Genomic DNA, 20,837 nt, shown 5'->3' on the forward strand with positions numbered 1-20,837 from the left:
CCCCCCTTTGTGGGGGCCATGGCCGTGTTCGATTTCAAAGAAAGAAAGAAAATACCATTATTTAGTATCTCCAACGTGTCCGTGCAGTCAAATATTTTGCGTCTTCCCCCCCACTTTACGCAAATAACGTTTCTGCACGCCCGTATTCGCGGTCTCTTAAGCCTTTGTATCCGCCAAATATTTTACGCATCCCACTAGGGCCTGTATTCAGTCATATAAAACATATCAAAACACATTGAGCGGGATCAGATTTAAGGTCTTCTACACCTGTAATGCAGCGAAACATCCTACCCCTTTCTGCTCCACTTAGCCCCCAAAAATGTTTAAAGAAATTACTGCCCGAAAATTCGAAAATTTGCCGAACCCATAAATTTTGCCACTCCCTCTTATTCCACTATATTCGGCAGATACGTTGCCAAGCTTCCAAGTAGAATCGGCGACTGGCGGTTTATATAGAGGTGGATAGTTCGACAAGGGGGGGGGGGTGCACTGATATAGGGAGAGAGCGATCGGACGTCTGTGCAAGTATATAGACATGCAATGTTGATTCGCACACAATTACGAAACGAAAAGCGTATCGTTTCGCTTGATCCGTGGTATGAGTCATTGGAAATGACACGAAGCGTGGCGGACAAAGCTGGAAATTGAGCTTGTTTATCACACACACGCACACACACACACACATAGACACAGGAACCATTGCCACCATGTACAGTGTATACGTGTCTCGCTCTCTACCCGTAACTAATATATAGTTTTGTGACCCACTCACAATTGTGTCCGTAACCCTTATACCATTAATGATAGCCTTGTTCCATATTTTCCATGGGTGCAATATTTGTTGTTGTTACGAGTATGTCCGGGGGGGGGGGGCTATTACTGCAACGCATGCGCCCGCTAAAATGCATTGTTGTCCAAAAAATTAATCGAACAAAAAAATTGTTTATGGACTTTGAAATATTGGTGAGCGTAATTTATGGGAAACCCCCTTATAAGTAGGGGGGGGGGGAACATTATACAGAGAATTTCTTTTTGCTGGCTGGCTGGTCGGTCGGTCGGTTTTAAAAGCTCCAAGAAGCGAGCAGCACAGTCATCACCATCATCATCATGCATGACAAACTATGCATGAGTCATACGAAAATAAAAACGTGCGAATCTTTTCTTGAGAGGAAAAAAAGAAAAGAAAAACCGAAACACAAACACACAAAACAAGGTCGTGCACTATTCTGTCTGGTCAGGATCCGAGAGACGGTGACTCATTGGCGTGTTACGTCACTGGCCGCGTGATCAGTTGCGTCACTGAAAAACCAGACCTTTTCGATCTGGCATGGATTTAAAAAAAAAAAAAACTGGATTAAAAAAAAGAAAACAAGAGAAAATAGATTTTTCTCTCTCCTGGAAGCTCGTTTGCATGGAGAACATGCTCGTGAGTTACGATCGTGAGAATTTGCATCCCGAATGTCTCAGCAACTGCTATACGGCCCGTAATGAAACAGACCAGGGACGTGTAAATTCATCTACTTATAGATGGTATCATTTTAAACGCTCGGAAATAATTAAAATTTTATATCTAGACGATTTACTATATTCACTTCAAAATATGGAAGAAAGATGGCAGCAACAGTAGAACGCGAAATAAGCATAACTTCGACCACATAAATACGTTGGGGGGGGGGGGGCACGCCAGGCCCGTAGCCAGAAATTTCGTTCGGAGGGGAACCTTTTTCATTTAAGAGGAACTAAAGTGGCCATCTTTTCCCTTTTTTTCATGTATTCATGTCATTTTCCCAAATTTCGGGGGGGGGGGACATCCCCCGCTACGGCTTTAGGCCACACATGCACTCAGAACACACATTCCGGCACGTACCGATTCGTTAGAAATTCCGCAGCGGAATGCGTACAAGATGCATGTACGGTTAAGTAGAAGGTAGTATGCCGATGGTACACTGGTGAAATAAATTAAGCGAATTTGCATATTTTATCGAATTTCATGAAAAGAACTGAACTGAATGTAAAACCACTGCTTCTTGACAAAAATTCAAATCTTGTACGTCAAATACGTAAGCGTACACGTGTGTGTAGGCGGAGCCAGTAGAGAAACCGGCTTTATAAGCGCGCGTAAGTTAAGACGCATTTCGTTCGCTAGCACACCTCGGCGAATTTCTTGGTGTTATTTTGCAGCAATCGGTTAATTTCAAATTGTAACAGTAAAAATTAGTAACCACCAACGTTTAGATGATGGAATGAGGTGGCGAATTGTGGGGTGGCTAGAAGCAGGCCAATCTCAAGTCCAGATTTGTGGAGAGTTCAATTTAACGCCCAGCGTCGTGTGTAACTTATGGAAACAGTTCCAGGATACCGGATCCATCGAGAGAAAGCCTGGGCAAGGTCGTACAAAGGGCTACGACGGCCAGAGAAGATCGCCATTTGTCGATTACAGCGAGGCGTAACAGGAGTGCTACAGCTTCTCAGCTCTCTCGTGACTTGTATGCAACTTCAGGAACCCGTGTATCAAGGGTGACTGTTTCCAAAAGACTTCATGAGAGAGGGTTGTTTGCAAGAAGACCTGCTGTTTGCGTCCCGCTCACTTCTACGGACAGGAGAATCCGTTTATCATGGTGCAGAGAGCATAGAGATTGGAGTATGGATCAATGGGCGACCGTTCTCTTCACTGATGTGTCCCGGTTCAGCCTAAGCACCGATTCTCGCCGTACGTTCGTATGGAGAGAACCAGGGACCCGCTACCTACCCTCCAATGTCCGCGAAATCGACCATTATGGCGGAGGAGGTTTAATGGTCTGGGCAGGCATCATGTTGGATGGCCGCACACCTCTCCATGTCTTTGAAAGAGGCACTATGACTGGTGTGAGGTATAGGGATGAGAGGTCTTGGAGCCCTATGTTCGCCTTTTCAGGGGTGCAGTTGGCCCTGAGTTAATTTTAATGGACGATAACGCGAGGCCACATAGAGCTCTCCTGCTCGACGATTTTCTAGAGAGTGAGGATATTCGCCGGATGGATTGGCCAGCCAGATCTCCAGACCTTAACCCTATAGAGCATGTCTGGGACGCTCTGGGGAGGGCAATTGCAACTCGCAACCCCCCTCCGGAAACCATCCAGGGAATGAAAACAGCGTTGCTGAACGAGTGGGACCAATTGCCACAGGAAATGATAAACTGCCTTATTTCAAGTATGGAATCACGTTGCGAGACCTGTGTTACGCACGATCATGCGTGTGTATTACAATTATTGAATGGTTAATTGTTTTGTATTGTATCAATGTATGTACATATCAAATTTCATTAAAATCGGTTCAGTAGTTCTAGACATAATCGACCAGGTCTGCTAATTCTCTTAATTTCTTACACCAGTGTAGTACACTGCCCGATGTGTATGTCGTGGAAAATATATATGAGGACTAATGAGAGAGAGAGATTTTTTTAGATCAAAATCTTCCTAACGCATTTATCTCATTACCCCGACCCCCCAATACCGTAGACGGTACGTACCGACTCGGGTACGCGGGGGGGGGGGGAAATAATATCTCTTACCACGCGCCACCCTGGGTAACACTGGTGAAGAACATGGAATTGGCAAACTTTTCACGTTCATGGTGCCCCTCAAAAGTTTAAAATTTCTCGTGGAACCCACGCCTAATATCGAAGCACCCCATGACATCCTCAATCATCGTGGTGCGCTGGCTTCTTTCTCGTGTATATCAACTCCGGTTATATCACCCTTTGGCGATATAACCGGTCCCCAACATTTTTTATTTTAATTTTATGCCACACCGCACCTAAGCATCTATACAATTCTATACGCACACCCCGGGGGGGGGGCGGACACATAATTCCTTTTATATTAAATAGTTGATCTTCTGTTGGGGGAATTTACATGGTCTAAAGCAGAGTTTCAAAAACCTTTATCACCTTTATCAGAATTTTCATTTCTTCATCGCTTCCACCCCCAGACCAACTTTACCCTTACGACGGCAATGACGAGATATCTCGCTTACGTTGATACTGTAACTTGTATTCGGGTAATTCCGAGACATATCACTTCCTCAAAACCCTCTTATTTTCGCAATGCCGAGCCCGTTCTAAGTTTCTTCGCTGGATAAAATGTTTTCTGTTCCTTCCCCTCAAGCTGACAGTGGGTGGAGTCGGCTTTTGTTCAAATGGTGTTTTGGTTTTCCTTCTCCTCGGGGGTTGTAGAGGAATATGCGTACAGTATAAATAATAGAAAAAGAGTTCTATCTTCTATTCTCTTCCTTGTTATTATTATTACTCTCGATGTTGAGGGGGAAGCAATTTTCAGCTGCATATAAAATCTGAAAATAATAGTCTTCTTGAAAAAATTGTGGCATTTTACAGAGAGTTTAGTGTTTTCCGTTGTGGCAATCATAATGCGAATCAGGAAAAATTTAAAAACCACTTAAAGAATTAAGAAAGCCCATAGGATTCTTTAATGCACCCATAGCTTTTGCCATGTAAGATTCCATGCCAGATGTAAGCAGTATGTCCTCATATACTTAGATGGGAGCCACAGTGAAGGAATAGCTAAAACGGCATTTGCTATTCAAAACGCAAAATAGCAAAAATTCTCATTAATTTGCACATCAATGTGTTTGACACATTCATCTTTTAACATATTAAGTTTTTTCTTTCAATCTGTCGCAATAAAATTATGCGAGAATAAGTTTTCTACTGTTATCTTCCATTAAAAACGGATCGGCTCGTCAGTGTAAAAAAAAGCATGTATAAATTCATATAATTTATAAATTAATTGGCACGGTCATCAAATGCTCGCCAACAAATTGTAATAGACTATCTTTATTTATTTTTTTTGGCGGAGTAATGACTCAAAAACTAGTCATCTTCAATTATGGGAAAACGATTCCTGGGGGGGTTTTTTTTTCGCCAAGAAGGGCAGAATGCTTTCCCGGGATAAACGTCACTGGAGATCTATAGCTCGTTGCCGTGGCGATCCGGGAAATAAAACACTAAAATATCACGGCTCCCGATGCCCAGACTAATGGCGCCTTTGGAAGCAGCCATCCACTCACAGACGGATGCCTCCTCGTCGTCCTCCAATATATATTTTATAAAGTTTTATTTATTGTTTTTTAATGCAATTTAAACTTTTTGAGAGGTACGTGGGCGGGAGCTTAATCATTTTGTTTGGCTGCGGGAAATGAGAAATTTCTCTCGCTTACTTGTTTTACGTCATTGGATCCTTAATTCATCAAATAGTACGTAACTGGCGGACTTTCCCTCTTTCGGTCACAAATAAACATTAAATGATGAGACATTTTTGGAATGTGGACCCCGTTTTTTTAAACATTAAATATGAGTGGCTGCACTACAGGTGGATATGGGGGGGGGGGCGATTGCGTCCCCGCTCAATGAAAAATTTTCATTATTGGTATAAGTGGGAGGAAGAGGGTAGAGGAAAAGTTCGTCCATCCTCCGTTCGAGAAGCCTGCACCAACTTATGGGCTGCGCCGGGCGCCGCAATTGAAGGGGGCACAAAATCTGGGGTAAGAATAATACAGTGTGCTTCAAAAAGAACCATCCGATTTAAAAAAAGATCATAAATCAAAAATCTGCGCAACAGAATTCGTTTTGTGTTCTAAGCTTCGCGAATTGTGAGTCCGAAGTGCGAGTCCGTAACAACTGTTCATCGTGCTTTTCGTTGACAGTACCCTGGTGTTGAACTTCCTACCGCTGAGAGCACTGGGCGATGGTATAAACAATTCCGAGACACGAGTTGTCTGTGTAAAGGGAAATCTTCTGGCCGTTCCCGTATGTAGGACGAAAATGTGGAGTGCACCTCACACAATTTCGCACAGAAATCCACTCGCAGTGGATGCAAACATGCTCGCAAAAGTTTGAGACAAATTTGACTACTGTATAGACATATGCCGTGAACCCCAAGCAAGGTGGACATATTGAGCACCTTTAATTTGATTTGTAACTTTATGATTAGCCATGTAATATAAAATCAGTCTTAAGTGTCTATGTTCAATATTTTTCGTAATATACGCATTTCATATCGGATGATTCTTTTTGAAACACCCTGTATAATAATAGCAGAAAATTTTGTGTGTAAACAAAATATTTTGTAAAGTTCTAACTATGAACGGACTGGGTGGAATAATTTTCAGAAGAAAACTGTAAATTTTGATGCATGCATATGAAATGGTTTATGCAAATCTGCGAGTTTTCTGGGTCATATGAAAGGTGCGGCTAGAATCAGTTGTGCCGTAAATGTGCATGTGCACCCGACAGTCTGTATGCGTATCTGATGTTGTGCGTGAACTTCTAGTGTTGCCATCTATTTTTCAAACTGCAAAAGAAGTTGGACCCAGGTGACTCGGAATTTCATCTATTGTAGGGTCTGAAATGGTTTCCTGACGCGTTAGATAGCGTTATACGGCAACAGGCGTTTGATGCATCGGTTTGCTCGATCGCCAAATCTATCACGCTGGTTACTTCTTCCGGAGTCCCCAGACCGGAGGCGCCGGAGATTCCTGCTTAAAGCTCGATGTGCTGATGTAAGACGGCCCGGTAGGAGCCAAATCCGTTTTTTTTTTTATCGCCAACGTGTGATACATCGTTATATATATAGATCTGTGTTGAATTAGCTCCATGTGACGAGAGAGATAGAAGTGAAATTCGAGAGGAAAAACTATAAAAATAATTATACAAACGTATAGTTTTTTTTCTCCCAAATTTTGAAGAAAAAAAATGATCGACGCATCGTGAGTGCGGTTTGATGGGTTGCCGCAACTGACGTGGATATAATTATCACGAAGAAATACGCCAACTTGACAATGATCCCGAATCATGACTTTTGTTATCGTACTTTGACCAATGATCACCGGCCACTTTGCGAACTGGCCGGGTCAATATTTGAGAAATTGGCCAATTCATGAAGTGGTCGGACCCGTAAAGAATCGACCAATTTCGGGTTTTGGCAGTAACATGATATCAGTTCATAGTTAACAGCAAACTAAAAGAAAACTATATTTTATCCTTAATTGATCATTGCAGCTAATTAAAAAAAATCCACTCCACTAAATTGTTGTGCTGATGTATTTTTTAAATTAAAAATATGCTAATTTACAGCCGTTCCGTTATTAGTTCAAAATATTGAAGGCATGTGGCAGTACCAGTACAACGCGAAACAGTCCTTACTCTGACAGCATAAATACGTTAGGGGCCACACATGCAGCTCAGAACACACAGTCCGGCATATACCGATTCGTTAGAAATTCCGCAGGGGAACGAGGTGCATGTACAATGTGTGTGCTGTTCGAGATAAACGAACCTGTTTAGAACCAGTTTAATCAGCCTCCATATGTTCGTAAAAAAATAATTCCAAGTTCTGGTGTTGATTCGAGAAAAGCTTCTTGCTCACTGTACTCTCTAGGAGTCTCCTTTCTCGCAGCCAGTACGTCACTAAAATTAGCCTGGTGTGTAAGCGAAGCAAAAATAATTAATAGTATAACTTTTAGAAAGAGATAGATGGCTTTTTTCTCAGCCCAAGATATCAAGGAAACAGTTATTTTATGGCTTCCATGCCGAGGTGAACCCGGAAAGAACAGCCAGAACCCAGGTCCTCCCGCACACCGGCCAAGCATGCTACCATCTACACCACCGGAGACACGACCCTGCCTTTCTTATTGCACGCACTGTGGTGTGAGTGAGGCACTGAAGTAGAGATATTAGTAGCCTCTCTTAATTTCAGGAAATGACCCACAGGTTGGGACGGTTTAGAGAGAGATAGATGGGTTTTTTCTCAGCCCTAAATATCAAGGAAACAGTTATTTTCTGGATACCATGCCGAGGTGAAACCGAAAAGAAAAGTCATCATGTCTCCGCCGGGACCCGAACCCAGGTCCTCCCGCATGTTATAACTTTTTTCGAGAAATTTGATTTTTTCCCCCCTTCTAAGGGGCCATTCAAGTATTACGTAAGCAGATTTTTAACCATTTTTGACTCCCCCCCCCCCCCCGTCAGCAAAATTTCGTCAACAGCTTAGAATATTTCATATTTTCAAAAAGGGTGGTTGATGACGTAAGCTACCTTCAAACCCCCCTGTCATCAAAAGTCAGCAAATCCGAAACCCTTCTCGATGCTGACGTAATACTTGAATGACCCCTAATCAGTTATGACATTATAGGAAATATTGAATCAACCGTGTGTTTTTTTTTTGTAGGTCTCTTATCGTGGGATGCGACGTCCACCGGATGTGACTTGAATGCTCTTCAAGAGGCATGCAATAATGTGATGGGAAAAGACGTGCCAGAAAGCGGTAAGTCAGAGAGCACTCTATTAATCACGTCATCACACTCCCTCTACACGTGATCATGAATTGTATTTATTCCATTCAGATTAAACTCTTTTTTTACTTTATAATTATGAAATCCTTTTTTTCTTTGTGCAGGCATGCTCATCCAATATTCCACAGAAGGCCTGGGCGTCGAAGTGTTGGTAAACCCGCCTGTCAGCACCTTGAAGCAATGCGTCAAGAACCTCTTGACCTCGACAATAAGCCACAAGCACATCGTACATTCCGGTTATGCTTTCACGGGTTCGGGATCGTGGATGCTACAGAATGGAGCTTACACATTCGAAGATTTCCTCGGCTCTTTCCAGGACCCTCTGGTCCACCGCGAGAAAGGATGCACCATCCACGTCCATTGCGACGAGGAAGGTGACTGGACGAGCGAGAATTTCGCCAAAGACGCTTTCGCCAAAGTCGCCAAGGTATACCTGAACCCACCCGATAAGATGGATCACCTACCGGGTTCAGAGTTCCTCGTGAAATGTCTCGACACCGTTTTGAACGTACAGAACTTGACTGAGATAATGGAAGCGTCTTCTCTGGTCGGAAATATTCGGTTCAATAGGCCCACGTTGTATCTATTCCCAGCTGGACAAGGTGACTGTGCTCTGTTCGGTATTAATGGATTCAACATGCTCGTCGATGGCGGGTTCAACAGAAAACCTTGCGCTTGGGAGTTCATAAGGCACCTAGACAGGTTGGATGCCGTGTTAGTGACAAGGCTAAGCGAGAGCAACCTGTGCAGCATGTCGACCCTGATGAAGCGGAAAACGTTGAATAACACCTACCCACAGATCGGTTACGTGTTCTGCAACATAGCGGAGGGCAAGAACCCACCTTCTCCCTCTGAAGAAGCTGGAAAGGACAAAGACAGCATGTTAGTCAGCGTTGTCGGTGAAGGCCACGGCTTCATCCAGACTCTGAACGACTTGAAGTTGGTCCCTCATCAGTGCTGGAGCGATAACACCTCAGAACCTTTCGTTTTGTACCACAAAGTCGGACACGGCACTCTGGAAATGTACGTGCTTAGCCCACCCAAGGACAGTAAAGAAATGAGGGATTTCCTCGAAGAGTGGAGCTCGTACAAAGAGAAGTTCTCATGCGTGAAGTCCGAGCTGAAAGGCAGGGGGAAGGAATGCATGCTGCCTCTTTCCCACGTGACTTCGATCTGCGCCGTCGTGGTCTGGCGGCCTAACGACCCGAAAGACACTATAACGCGTATATTGTTCCCCGGTAGTGCACCACAGAGCAAAATATTCGAAGGCCTTGAGAAACTGAAGAGCTTGGACATACTGAAACACCCGAGGGTTACGAAAGCTTCACTGAGTGCAGTGGTTCTGTCGAAACCTAAGACTAAAACAATAAAATCCAGTGCACCAACTTCAAACATGCATATCACTAAAGCCACTCCTCCGAACAGGAAGAACACCGCCTCCCCTGCCTTGTCTGTTTCTAGTGTGGCTTCTAGAAATGGTGACATAAATGGTCCCAAAAAAGACACCAAAATCACCAAGGAGATCAAGACTATCAAAAAAGAAACAAAAGTTGTGAAAGAAGTGAAGAAGGTATCCACTCCAGATGCGAAAAAGGAAGTCAAGAAAGAAGCCAAAGAGCCAAAGAAAGAAGCACCCGAAAAGAAAACTACGACCAAAGCAGCTCCGAAAAGAGCGGAAGTTACCGTCAAATCTCCCCCGGAACTGAAAAAAGCGCCCCCGGTCAAGAAGACGACCTTGGCACCCAAAAAAGAAGTCACCGCGAAGTCGAGTGCAGCCCTCAAATCGGAACCCAAGAAGTCCCCGCCGAAATCAGTGGACTCGAAAGCGACGAAAGACGTCGCCAACAAGAAAACGGCTGAAACCAAAACAGTATCGAAACCCAAGCCGAAACCCACAGCTGCTACGACAAAGTCTCCTGTCAAGACGGCAAAGCCAACTGCCGTTCCCAAATCTCCGAGCAAATTGACTAGGGCAATAGCTGCGAGTGCCGCAGTGGCCACAGCAGCTGTTACCGTAGGTGTGGCGCAGCTCATCGAATCGAAACAGGCAGAAGCCGAAGAAGTTTTGAAAGTAGAGGTTATCGAGACTGCAGAGAAAGCAGAGGAGACCCCTGCTGCCGCTGCCGATGCTGCACCAGTTATCGACGAGACTCCATTGCAGAACGGCGATATCGACGAAGCTATCGATGTCGAAGAACCGCAAAATGAAATCCCCGTATCTCCTGTCCGACAAGATATGCTCTCCCCGGCGCTATCCGAACCGGTGTCTCTAACTGCTTCCGACACGCTATCATCAGCGCCAATGGAAACAGTTTCACCGACTCCGCCCCCTCAAGAAGCTTTGCTGACACCATCCGAAGAAAAGGAGGTTCGCGAAGCCAAGGAAGATGCCATTACACCATCATCCGAGATAAATGCCCTAGACGCAGCCGAAACTCCAGTCTCGGAGGACGTAGACAAGGGTGTTGCCGATGAGGGCATAGTCGAGGACAGTGAAGACGTCATTAAAGCCGTCAATGGAAGCGGCTTGGAACAGGAGCTGAACGACACGCAGCTGAACGGGGCTATGCCCAACGACATTATGACGACGTCGTTCGTTGGCGAATCATTCGGCGCCGTGAAAGAAGACGAATACGAAGAGAAGGTTGTACACGAGCAGTATGCTGAGTCCAAAGCTGTGGAGAATGATCAACAGCTCGACGATGCAGAACGTGAGGGGTCTGGAAGGATGGAGCAGGAGGCTGCTTTCGATTCCATGGAAGCGGACGAAGGGCACGTCACTCCGGATATCGACGCTACCAACAAGATAGACGATATCCACGACCAGCTCGCAGGAGCCACAATGGAAGGAAGCTTTTGCGTAGGAATGTCCGAAAGGGTTGAAGACCACGAAGATGCCGTGGAATCTGTGCCGGCCAATGATCATGGAATCGATCTGGCCGAGGATAAAGCTCTCCAGGGAGCTGCTGTAGATCACGATCAAGAAGATGGGGATCTCTACAAGAAAGATGAGATCGTCGATGAACCCTTGTACGAAAAACAAATCCAATCTGAAGAAATGACTTCAGCAACGCCCACCAAAACCGCGCAGTCATCCGACGGTGAAGACGATCATTTGGTCATTGATCAAACGGCTGACGTCGAGAAATACGGCGAGGACGTCAACAAAGGCGAACCCGGAATAACCGTCGATGCAGAAGAGGTCAAACTGACTGAGACGAATGTTGACGAAGACGACTCCGCATCGTCAGACCATGACGACGACAAGCCAGTGCACGCGATCGAAGAGACTGAAAAACTCTACGAGAAAATCGAGGGAGACATGCTTCCAGAAACAATCGAGAAATCCAAGTTCGAACCATTGGAACCAGAATACGATGACGAACCAGAAGCCGAACACCAGCAAAGCAGGTCGTCACCCTTCGATACCGAAGACGTTCAAAAACCATCCCAGTCCCCAGAAATAACAGAAGTTAAATCAGAAATCAATATTGAAATCACCGACCATGATATCGATAATGATAACGATGATGATGGTGCCGTTGAAGCTGATAGGCCATCTACTGCAGAGATTGGTGAGGAAGACGACGGGGATTATAAGAAGCAGGAAGAACCGGTTTTCCAGATGCTCGTTGAAGATGAAGACACCTGCGTTAAGCAGCTCTCACACGAACAGGAGACTCTCATGCAGGAAGAAGAATCTCGCCACTCTTCGTGTGAGCAGCTGATCCAGTCTGAGCATGATGAAGTTGAAATCAGGGATCACTCAGACAAAGAATCTGCTGAAGCGTCCGATTCTGATAATGAAACGCGGGATGGCCACTTGACCAAAATAGACAGTGATGGTATCGGTAGCGAAAAAATCGGAGAAATCGAAGCACTCGACCATCATAGCGAGAAAGAAATCACTCAGTCTATCAAGGATGAGGTCCACGAAAAGCGTGACCTCTCAGACGAGAAAGAGCACGATTCTGCAGAAGGCGAGAAAGAAATCACTCAGTCCATCAAGGATGAGGTCCACGAAAAGCATGACCTCTTAGACGAGAAAGACCACGATTCTGCCGAAGGCGAGAAAGAAATCACTCAGTCCATCAAGGATGAGGTCCACGAAAAGCATGACCTCTTAGACGAGAAAGACCACGATTCTGCCGAAGGCGAAGAAGTAGAAGGGGACGATGAAATGGTCCTACATCCTACTCCTCCGGGAGAGAGTCAAGAACTTTACAGCAAAGTAGGTCTCCGGGATGAAGACGATGAAATGAGAGACCCTATCGGTCCTCACTTCATACCACCCTCATCTTTCCGTGGCGGCAAGGAGCAAGAAGAGCCATTGTACGAAGAAGAGGATTCGGCTTCCGAGAGATCCGCCAGCCCCGTTCTTGTAGAGCAGCCCGTGTTCGGCGAAACGGACAAAGCGGACTTCCCGGAGCTCGTGACCCTTTCGGGTGGGACGACGCCATCCGAGCCACAGTCACCGAAGTCACCACTCGACTCAAAGAAAGTGAACATCGCTGCCTTAGACGTCATGGAAGCCCTGAGCGAACACGAAGGTTCGGAAGGTTCCAACCAGAGCCCGATATTACGTGACGGACCTCAGGGATTCGAGATCGATAGTCAAGAGGCCGCCTCCAGAGTCAGTCCCCTCGCCCAACAGCTGCAGCAACACGAACAGCTCGAGTCTGACGAAGACGTCCATCACAGACAGGAAGATTCATCTGCACAGAGCTACGGTGACCATGACGTGGCAGATGATGCCGAAGGGTTCTGTGGGATCAGATCCGATCATGGAATGGACCAGTCGTTCACTGAGGAAAGAGACATGATCAGTGTCAAGGCCGAGATACACCACGTCCAGGACACGGACGAAATGGACGACGAACCCATCATGGGCTATAACAAATCACCCACCGTTGGTGAAAAAGAGCACGAGCACATGAGCGAATCTCGCGAAGAAATCAAGACCTGCTCCACCCCTGAATCCGACATACCTCACCACGACGAGATGTCTTCATCTCATGGGGCCGCTGAATCCGAAATGCATTACGCCCCAGAATCCGAACTCAACTTCACGAATCAGACAGGAAGTTCAGCCGTCGAGCAGGACTATCAGTTGTCTGATGATCATTCGTTGAACGAACCGTCTCACGACTTGGTGAGCAAGCCTGAATCTGACCAACATATCGACCTCCCCGCTGAATATCAAGACGATGAAAAAGAAGACAACTTCTATTCAAAACTCGAGCAATCATCTGGTGCCGAGATCGGAAGCGAATCTGACTTCAAGCTAGGTCTCGGAGAAGCGGATTCAAGGACTCCCTACGACCATGAAACCGAAGATCACGCGGAGACCTATGGATCGTCCCGAGTCGACTTTGATGGTGCCGAGGGAACTGAAGTACCTTCCGAGTTCGTCTCTAGCTCGCCCACGAACGAACCCCGGCAAGAATCTTACGGAATCGACGTACACCAACATAGACAGGACTCTGAAATAACCGAAATTGCCCAGGCTAGTGTCCATTCAGCCTATTCTTGCGGAGGAGAAGAACTCCGACAACACGAACAAATTACCAATATATCAGTTGATACGAAGTTCCACGATGATGATGACGAACATCACACGACCCGAGGAGATGTGTCGGACGACTCCCGACTGCCACAAGCGACCGACCTCCACGACGACATGTACGCGTGTCCGTCAGAATTCGGCAGTGCCGTGGAAGCCGATCACGGAACACTGCGTCTGAGTGAGCCTTCCGACCTACAGGACTGCGGTGGCAACGCGATATGCCCAGAAGCTGATCAAATGGACTTGTCGGGGCTCACTAGCAGCCAATACAATCAGTATTATTCTAATGGTTTCGGCGGTGACGACGCTTCCGGAATCACAGTGGGTTCCTCGAACGCCGAAGGAATCAATGACATGCTAATGAACCAAGGTAGCGCCTCTGAGAACGTCATCAGCAACGGAGGAGACCATCACACTGAATGGAAATCCACATATTCTAGTGATCTACCGGAGTCGTCGACGTTCAACGACCACGTTCATTCCAGTTATTCCGAGGTGGTCGACACTGCCGTCAAGGGCACCGACGAACAGGATTCGTTCTCCAGGGACCTACACTACCATTCCGAATCACCGGAGGACAAGAGTATGAAGAACGATTCACCGCCGGATATACCATCTCCGACTTGTCCCGAAGCGATCGCTGATCCATTGAACCCCCTCTCTCCGAAGAGTGGCAACTTCGTGGACCTACCACCTCCCTACGAGTCATCTGTCAATAATAAATTCGTTCCCCTCGCCGACGACGAACAAGACAACTTGAACTTCGGAAGCAACAGGAAAGCCAAGTTCAGCCGCGGCAGCGACGATCCCTACGGACAGTCATCCGACGACGACGACAGCTCTTCCCTACCGGGCAACGTCTCGCCCTACGCCTACACGAACAAAGCCTACAACCAAGGCACGGAAGACGCCGACGGTAATCACATATACAAGCCGACTTTCGGTATGGAGCACACGGAGGGGCAGTCGACCTTCGACGGCAACAACCCCCAGAGCTGTCCCGAAGGACCGACTTCTCACCACATTTCACCGGGAATGACGTACTCGCCAGGTTTCCCGGACATGCACGCCGCCGATCCCAACTACGACTTCAGGTTGGAGGAATGGGGCAAACCCATGGGTCTCCCAACCCCACCGGAATCTCTGAAGACGACGAAGAAGCCCGCCAAGGCACCCGCCATCAAGAGCAAAGTCTCCGTTGACAAGAGGCCGTCTCTGGACAACGGGAAGTCTTCCGTAGCGACCTCGAAACTCACGGGCTCGCCCGCCAAGAAGCCCAAGGATCACTCGTCCGAGGGCGGCAAGCCCGTCTACGTGGATCTCGCCTACGTCCCCCACCACGGAGACCTCAACTACAGCGACGCCGACTTCTTCAAGAGGGTCCGGGCCAGGTACTACGTTTTCAGCGGGATCGGTCCCAGCAGGGAGGTGCTAAACGCCCTGCTCGAAGCCAAGAAGTCCTGGAAGGAGAACCTAGAAGTTACTATAATCCCGACCTACGAGACGGATGCCCTAGGTTACTGGATGGCGCAGAACCAAGATATGCTAACGGAATATTCAATTGATGTGGCCCCGTCGGCAAGCCGATGCACCGTCAACCTGCAAGACCACGAAACGAGCTGCGCGGCTTACCGCCTCGAGTTTTAGACATAATTATATATTATATCGATGATTAATTATTATATTTTGAACTGTGTGTTTCTCCTCCCTCTATATTTTCTCCCTTAATATTTTTTTCTTCCCCTAACTTCGTGTGTGGAAGACGGAACACTTCTCATAATAGTGTTCAGCTGGACGGAAGATATTCAAAAAAAATAATAATAATTTGATTTTCTATCCCAATTTTCGGACGGGTGTCGGGGACTATGTAATTTCACTGTTTCGTGGCCAAATACGAGATGGCCAGCCACCAACAACCCCATGTGAAATGATTCTCGCCTATATTTTAGTTAGAGCATCAAAGAAATTTCAGAATTCGGCCGTTTTGAATGTCCCTGCCATTTCCGTACGCAAAAAAAGAGAAAAATTTTACTCTGGGTGGTGAATATATACGCAATACAAGGTGATTCAAAAAAAATCACCAAAATGAATGGGCAATTCACAGGCATACGATAACAATCCAAAAACAAATGGGAACATAGGTGCGCAAACGCCATCCGTAGCTGCTACAGGGAGTTGTTGCATCGCGCACTTTTTAAGCAATCCCGAACTCAGCACGCATGAAAAGCCGCAATTCTGACAACATATAGATACGTTAGGGGCCCGACACATACACTCATAACACAGTTCTGACGTGTAATATTAGACTGAATTCGTTTGAAAATAATCAAATAAATCCAATATATTTGATTGCATCTTGCGTTACAGCGTGTAATGTCCTGTGGACCGAATGTAGCCCTCAGAATCATCTAATGTGGCCCTCAATCTCAAATCTAGTTTTGCAAAAATAAACTATGCTACACATTTCCAGATCATGTAAGTGGTCCGTAGCGCAGTTCCAGATCAGTGTCCCGCGGGGCATACTTTCAGTTCACTTAGACGACTCGCGGCGTATTTACAGGTCATTTGAGTGACATGCGGCAGTTGCAGAGCACTTAAGTGACCTGTGCCACAGTTTCAGACGACTAACGTAACCCGCGGCCTATTCACAGATCACCGCGGCACAGTTTTAGAGTACTTAAGCGATCCGCGTCACATTTTAAGATCATTCAGTGATCCGCGGCGACCAGTTCCGGAGCACTTTAATGACTCGCAGCACATTCCCAGATCACTTGAGTGACTCGCGGCACGTTTGTTCTGAGTGTATGTTAGGACGCCGCCCCCCCCCCACCCGAACATCAGAACTGCGACTTCATCGGGATCGCTCTAATAATGGTGTGGGACGCAACAGCTCCCAGTAGCGGCTCCGGATGGCGTTTGCGCACCCACGTTCCTATATGATTTTTGGATTGTTATCGTACGCCTGAATTGTGCCCTTTCATTTTGAGCGACATTTCTCCGAATCACCCTGTATACAAGAGTGTGTGCCCCAGAGGGCACCTAATTTTTTTTTTTTTATATATATAGCATGGGAAAAAGGGGCTTTGGAGAAATATAAAATAATACTAATATTCCCTCGTGAATACGAATGTATGATGCGATCGCGGAAAGGGGACCATTTTCTTGTTTTCACCGCCATTTCTTTTTGTTCCCATTGTGTGTGATTCCCATCTCTCTCTCTCTCTGTCTGTCTGTCTCCAAGGGGGGATCGACGACATCGATTCCTAGATTCTAATAATAGGGATTTAAAATAGTATCGGGCTTGAAATTTTACAAAGACAGCTTCTTCAACAAAAAAAAAAAAGTTATTATCTATAATCATTAGTAAAAAACATGATTTTACAAGAAACATTTCAGCAGTTGAAAAAATTACATGATTATTATATACTCTATATATCTCTCTCTATATATATAATAATAATATTCCTCTTTACTAGCCTTGATAAATTGATTACATCAAGGATAGTCCCTCGAGTCGTCTTTCTTTTTATCATCCCAAATCGTTTTATACGTGCTACAAAGTGAAGAAGAAAAAAAAAAGACGCTAGTGATTTTTTCCATGTCAGTCGAGAGAAGCTTTGCTTTTTAAACATGTTACATGAAGAAGAAAAAAAAAAAAAAAAAACAAGAGAAATTTATCATGTCATGCTAATTATTACACGGACTCTTTTAATGATTTAGAGAATTAGATTTTTTGTTCTTATTTTGTATACATGTAGTGTGTGTGTGATCGAGTGTGATTTTGAATGGATTCATAAGGGGGGAAAAAAAGCATGTTGGACATTGGGCACTTTTTTTTTTCCCAGTGCCTGTGATTATGTGTGTGTGTGCGCGTGTGTGACTTCGGTCAAAGGGACATAAAGATTCACGTTTCTGTCTCAAAGTTTTAGATGATGGAACTCTTTTTTGGAACAGTTGTAGAATATTATTTTTTTAATGTGATTAATATACGTTTTTTTTTTCTTATATACAGTTATTGGCGATTGTTTCGTGTTCAACAGAATGATGTCATGATTTTTTTTTTCTTAAGTATCTGGTATTTGAACATGTGTGAAGTATTTTAACGCTTTGTGGTTTCCAACAGGTTTCTCTATTGTTTCTTATTAGCGTCGTAAAAATCTTTGAATTAGTTTTGAGTAAATTTCGATTAGTTCTTGCTTGGGTGAAAGTCCTAATCCACACGAGAGAACCCTAAAATGTCTGTTCACAAGTACCTCGGAAAATAACAAATTACTTGGGTCAGAAATCAGAAGTTCTGGAGTATTTGACCTCAATTCAGGGAAGCTCTAAAGAGTTTGACTACAATGCAACGGCTATATTACTTGTTCGAGAAAATGTTAAAACAGTCGGTCATAATCCAGGGAAGACCAATTGATTGTATTTGGTCACAATTCAGAGAAGTTCCTTTGTATTTGGTCAAATTAAAGGAAGTTGCAAAACATGTTGTCACGATTCGAGGAAGTTGAATTCAAATAAGTAGCAAAACTATTTGGTCACAATTCAAAGAAGTGGCAAAACTATTTGGTCACAATTCAAAGAAATGGCAAAACTATTTGGTCACAATTCAAAGAAGTGGCAAAACTATTTGGTCACAATTCAAAGAAGTGGCAAAACTATTTGGTCACAATTCAAAGAAGTCACAAAACCCATTTGGTCACAATTCAAAGAAGTCACAAAACCCATTTGGTCACAATTCAAAGAAGTCACAAAACCCATTTGGTCACAATTCAAAGAAGTCGCAAAACCTGCAATTTAGTCACAATTCAGTAATTCTCAGTTTAATTTTTCTTATTATAATTCAATATCCTGCAGAAGTTTTTAATTGAACTTCGAGACCCCCAAAAGAATTTCTCCAAACTGCGGAAGAACATGGAAACGATTGGCCAAACGTTTATGAAATTTTTAAATACGTACTTGTCCAAACTTGTAACAAGTTCTAACTAGTGGTTAATCCTCTGAGAGGTTTTTAAATTCTAAACCCAATCTATGCGAAGTCCTTCAATTCTTGGTCAAACCTCTAGGAGGCTCTGAACTATTTGGTCAAATCTCTAGGAAGCTCTGAACTATTTGATCAAACTTTTAGGAAGTTCAAAGATTACTGGGCTAAACCTCTGGGAAGTTCAAAGATTACTAGAACCTCTGTGAGAGGTCCTCAAATGCTTACCCAATCTCTGCGAAGTCTTTTAAAACTTGATCAAACCCGTGGGAAGTCCATTCCTACATCATCAAACCTCTGAGAAATCCTAAACTACAATTAGTAGGAACGAAGTAGTTGGGCAAACTTCGGTAAGGTCTGGTCTTGAATGTGTTTCTAAAACTTAACGGAACTTATATACGATGCACATCATATCATACGTTTTTCATTTTTACGTGGCACAATCTTAGCCTCTACGGCATCCCAAAGTGCCTAGACCCACCGATTGGGAAAATCAATTTTTCCTCTCTTCAGTATTTCTCGCATTTTTTTTTTTTTTCAATATTATTTCTCAAACCGAGTTCCAATCACGAGATACGAAACCTCAGTTGGGAACCACGAAGCGAAAAAAACTAAAAAAGGACTCTTTACATCTTAAAAGTAACACTAGTGACAACAGCGCCACCTACTAACCAAAAAAAAAGAAATTCGAGGAGGGAGAAAAAAAAAACCGAACCAACAATTAAGATGTCACAAATTATTCAATCGATCAAAATCAAATTTTAAATCGAAATCAATCAAAACAAAAAAAAAATGGATGCCTTCTGAGATTTTAATTAAAATTCAAATTTATCACATTTTTTTTGTGAATTTTATCACAAAGAAAAGATACGAATCGAGAGGGAAAAAAAAGAAAAAGTGGAATATATATATATAGTTTTTAAATTAATTAATTAATTAATTCGTGTTTTTAATCATACATGTATTATCTCCCCTCATACACACACACAGGAATTTTAACACCCACAATTCAATAAATTATTTTCAAAAATTTATTTGAATTTAAAAAAAAAGAAAAGAAAAGATATTTGTACAAAAAAACGAAAAACACATATTATACACTCAATTTTTATACGTTAATATATAATATATAATAATGATAATATAATTATAATTGCAATTATTTTATTTCGAATTGAAGGAATGGACTATAATATATATTTAGAAGAAGAAGATAATGATGATGGTAATGCAATTATATAGGGAAAAATTGAATTTTATTGAATGAATGATGATGATGATGATAATGATCATAACCTTATGTATTTATCTCTAGGATTTCTAATAAATAAAAAAAAAAATGAAGAAATTTTCAAATAAATAGGATATTGTTAGAGATGGAAAATATAACCCCCGCGCACCTATATACTTTATATTACATATTATAAATGGTATCTGCAATGTACAGATGCGTACAATGCATATTTAGAAGGATGAAAAGTGGCGTTACATGAGACGAAAATGCAATTTCTATGATTATTATTATGATGAGAAAAAAAAAAAAGAGCTTTCTAAGTATTATATTTATGTATTTTTCTTCTTTCATTTGTGTTTTCTTTTTTTAAGCTAATTTATTTTATCTTTATTTTCGCTGATTTTTTTTTTTTGTATGATGAGAAAGTTTGATACATTATTATTATATACATAGTTTTTTTTTTTTGTGTGTGTATTGTGTATGTTTGTATTTGTTTTATATACTGCATATTATGTACTTTCTTGTACTTAAGAAACTATCGCTTCGTTGAGAGAGTTTTTAATTTTGCTCTTGTCTCCTGGATGTGATGGCGCAATTTTTTTTGTAATTGGTTCAGTGTGGGGTGTTTGTACTGGCTGGTGATTTTGGTCTTTTTTTTTTTTACCTGGATGGTCATTGGATGGTGTTGAGGAATGAAAAGATTGGATTCACTAAAC

The 20,837-nt window shown here is 43.7% G+C and overlaps 1 protein-coding gene across 1 annotated transcript in view; it reads left to right on the top strand.

Moving 5' to 3' along the window:
- LOC149071626 (uncharacterized) overlaps positions 1 to 17,546 on the top strand; it is a 136,753-nt gene extending 119,207 nt beyond the window's left edge. The window contains exons 2-3 of the mRNA XM_089247921.1: positions 8,223 to 8,318; positions 8,451 to 17,546. Of these exons, the coding sequence (XP_089104047.1) occupies positions 8,223 to 8,318; positions 8,451 to 15,559 (7,205 nt within the window). The 3' untranslated portion in view covers positions 15,560 to 17,546. The remainder of the gene's footprint in view (positions 1 to 8,222; positions 8,319 to 8,450) is intronic.
- The last annotated feature ends 3,291 nt before the right edge of the window (positions 17,547 to 20,837 follow it).

The sequence above is a fragment of the Pholcus phalangioides genome, unplaced genomic scaffold (assembly GCF_987345545.1).
Source record: "Pholcus phalangioides strain wild (caught in Gottingen) unplaced genomic scaffold, Ppha-v1.0 ptg000018l_1, whole genome shotgun sequence".
Taxonomy (NCBI): domain Eukaryota; kingdom Metazoa; phylum Arthropoda; class Arachnida; order Araneae; family Pholcidae; genus Pholcus; species Pholcus phalangioides.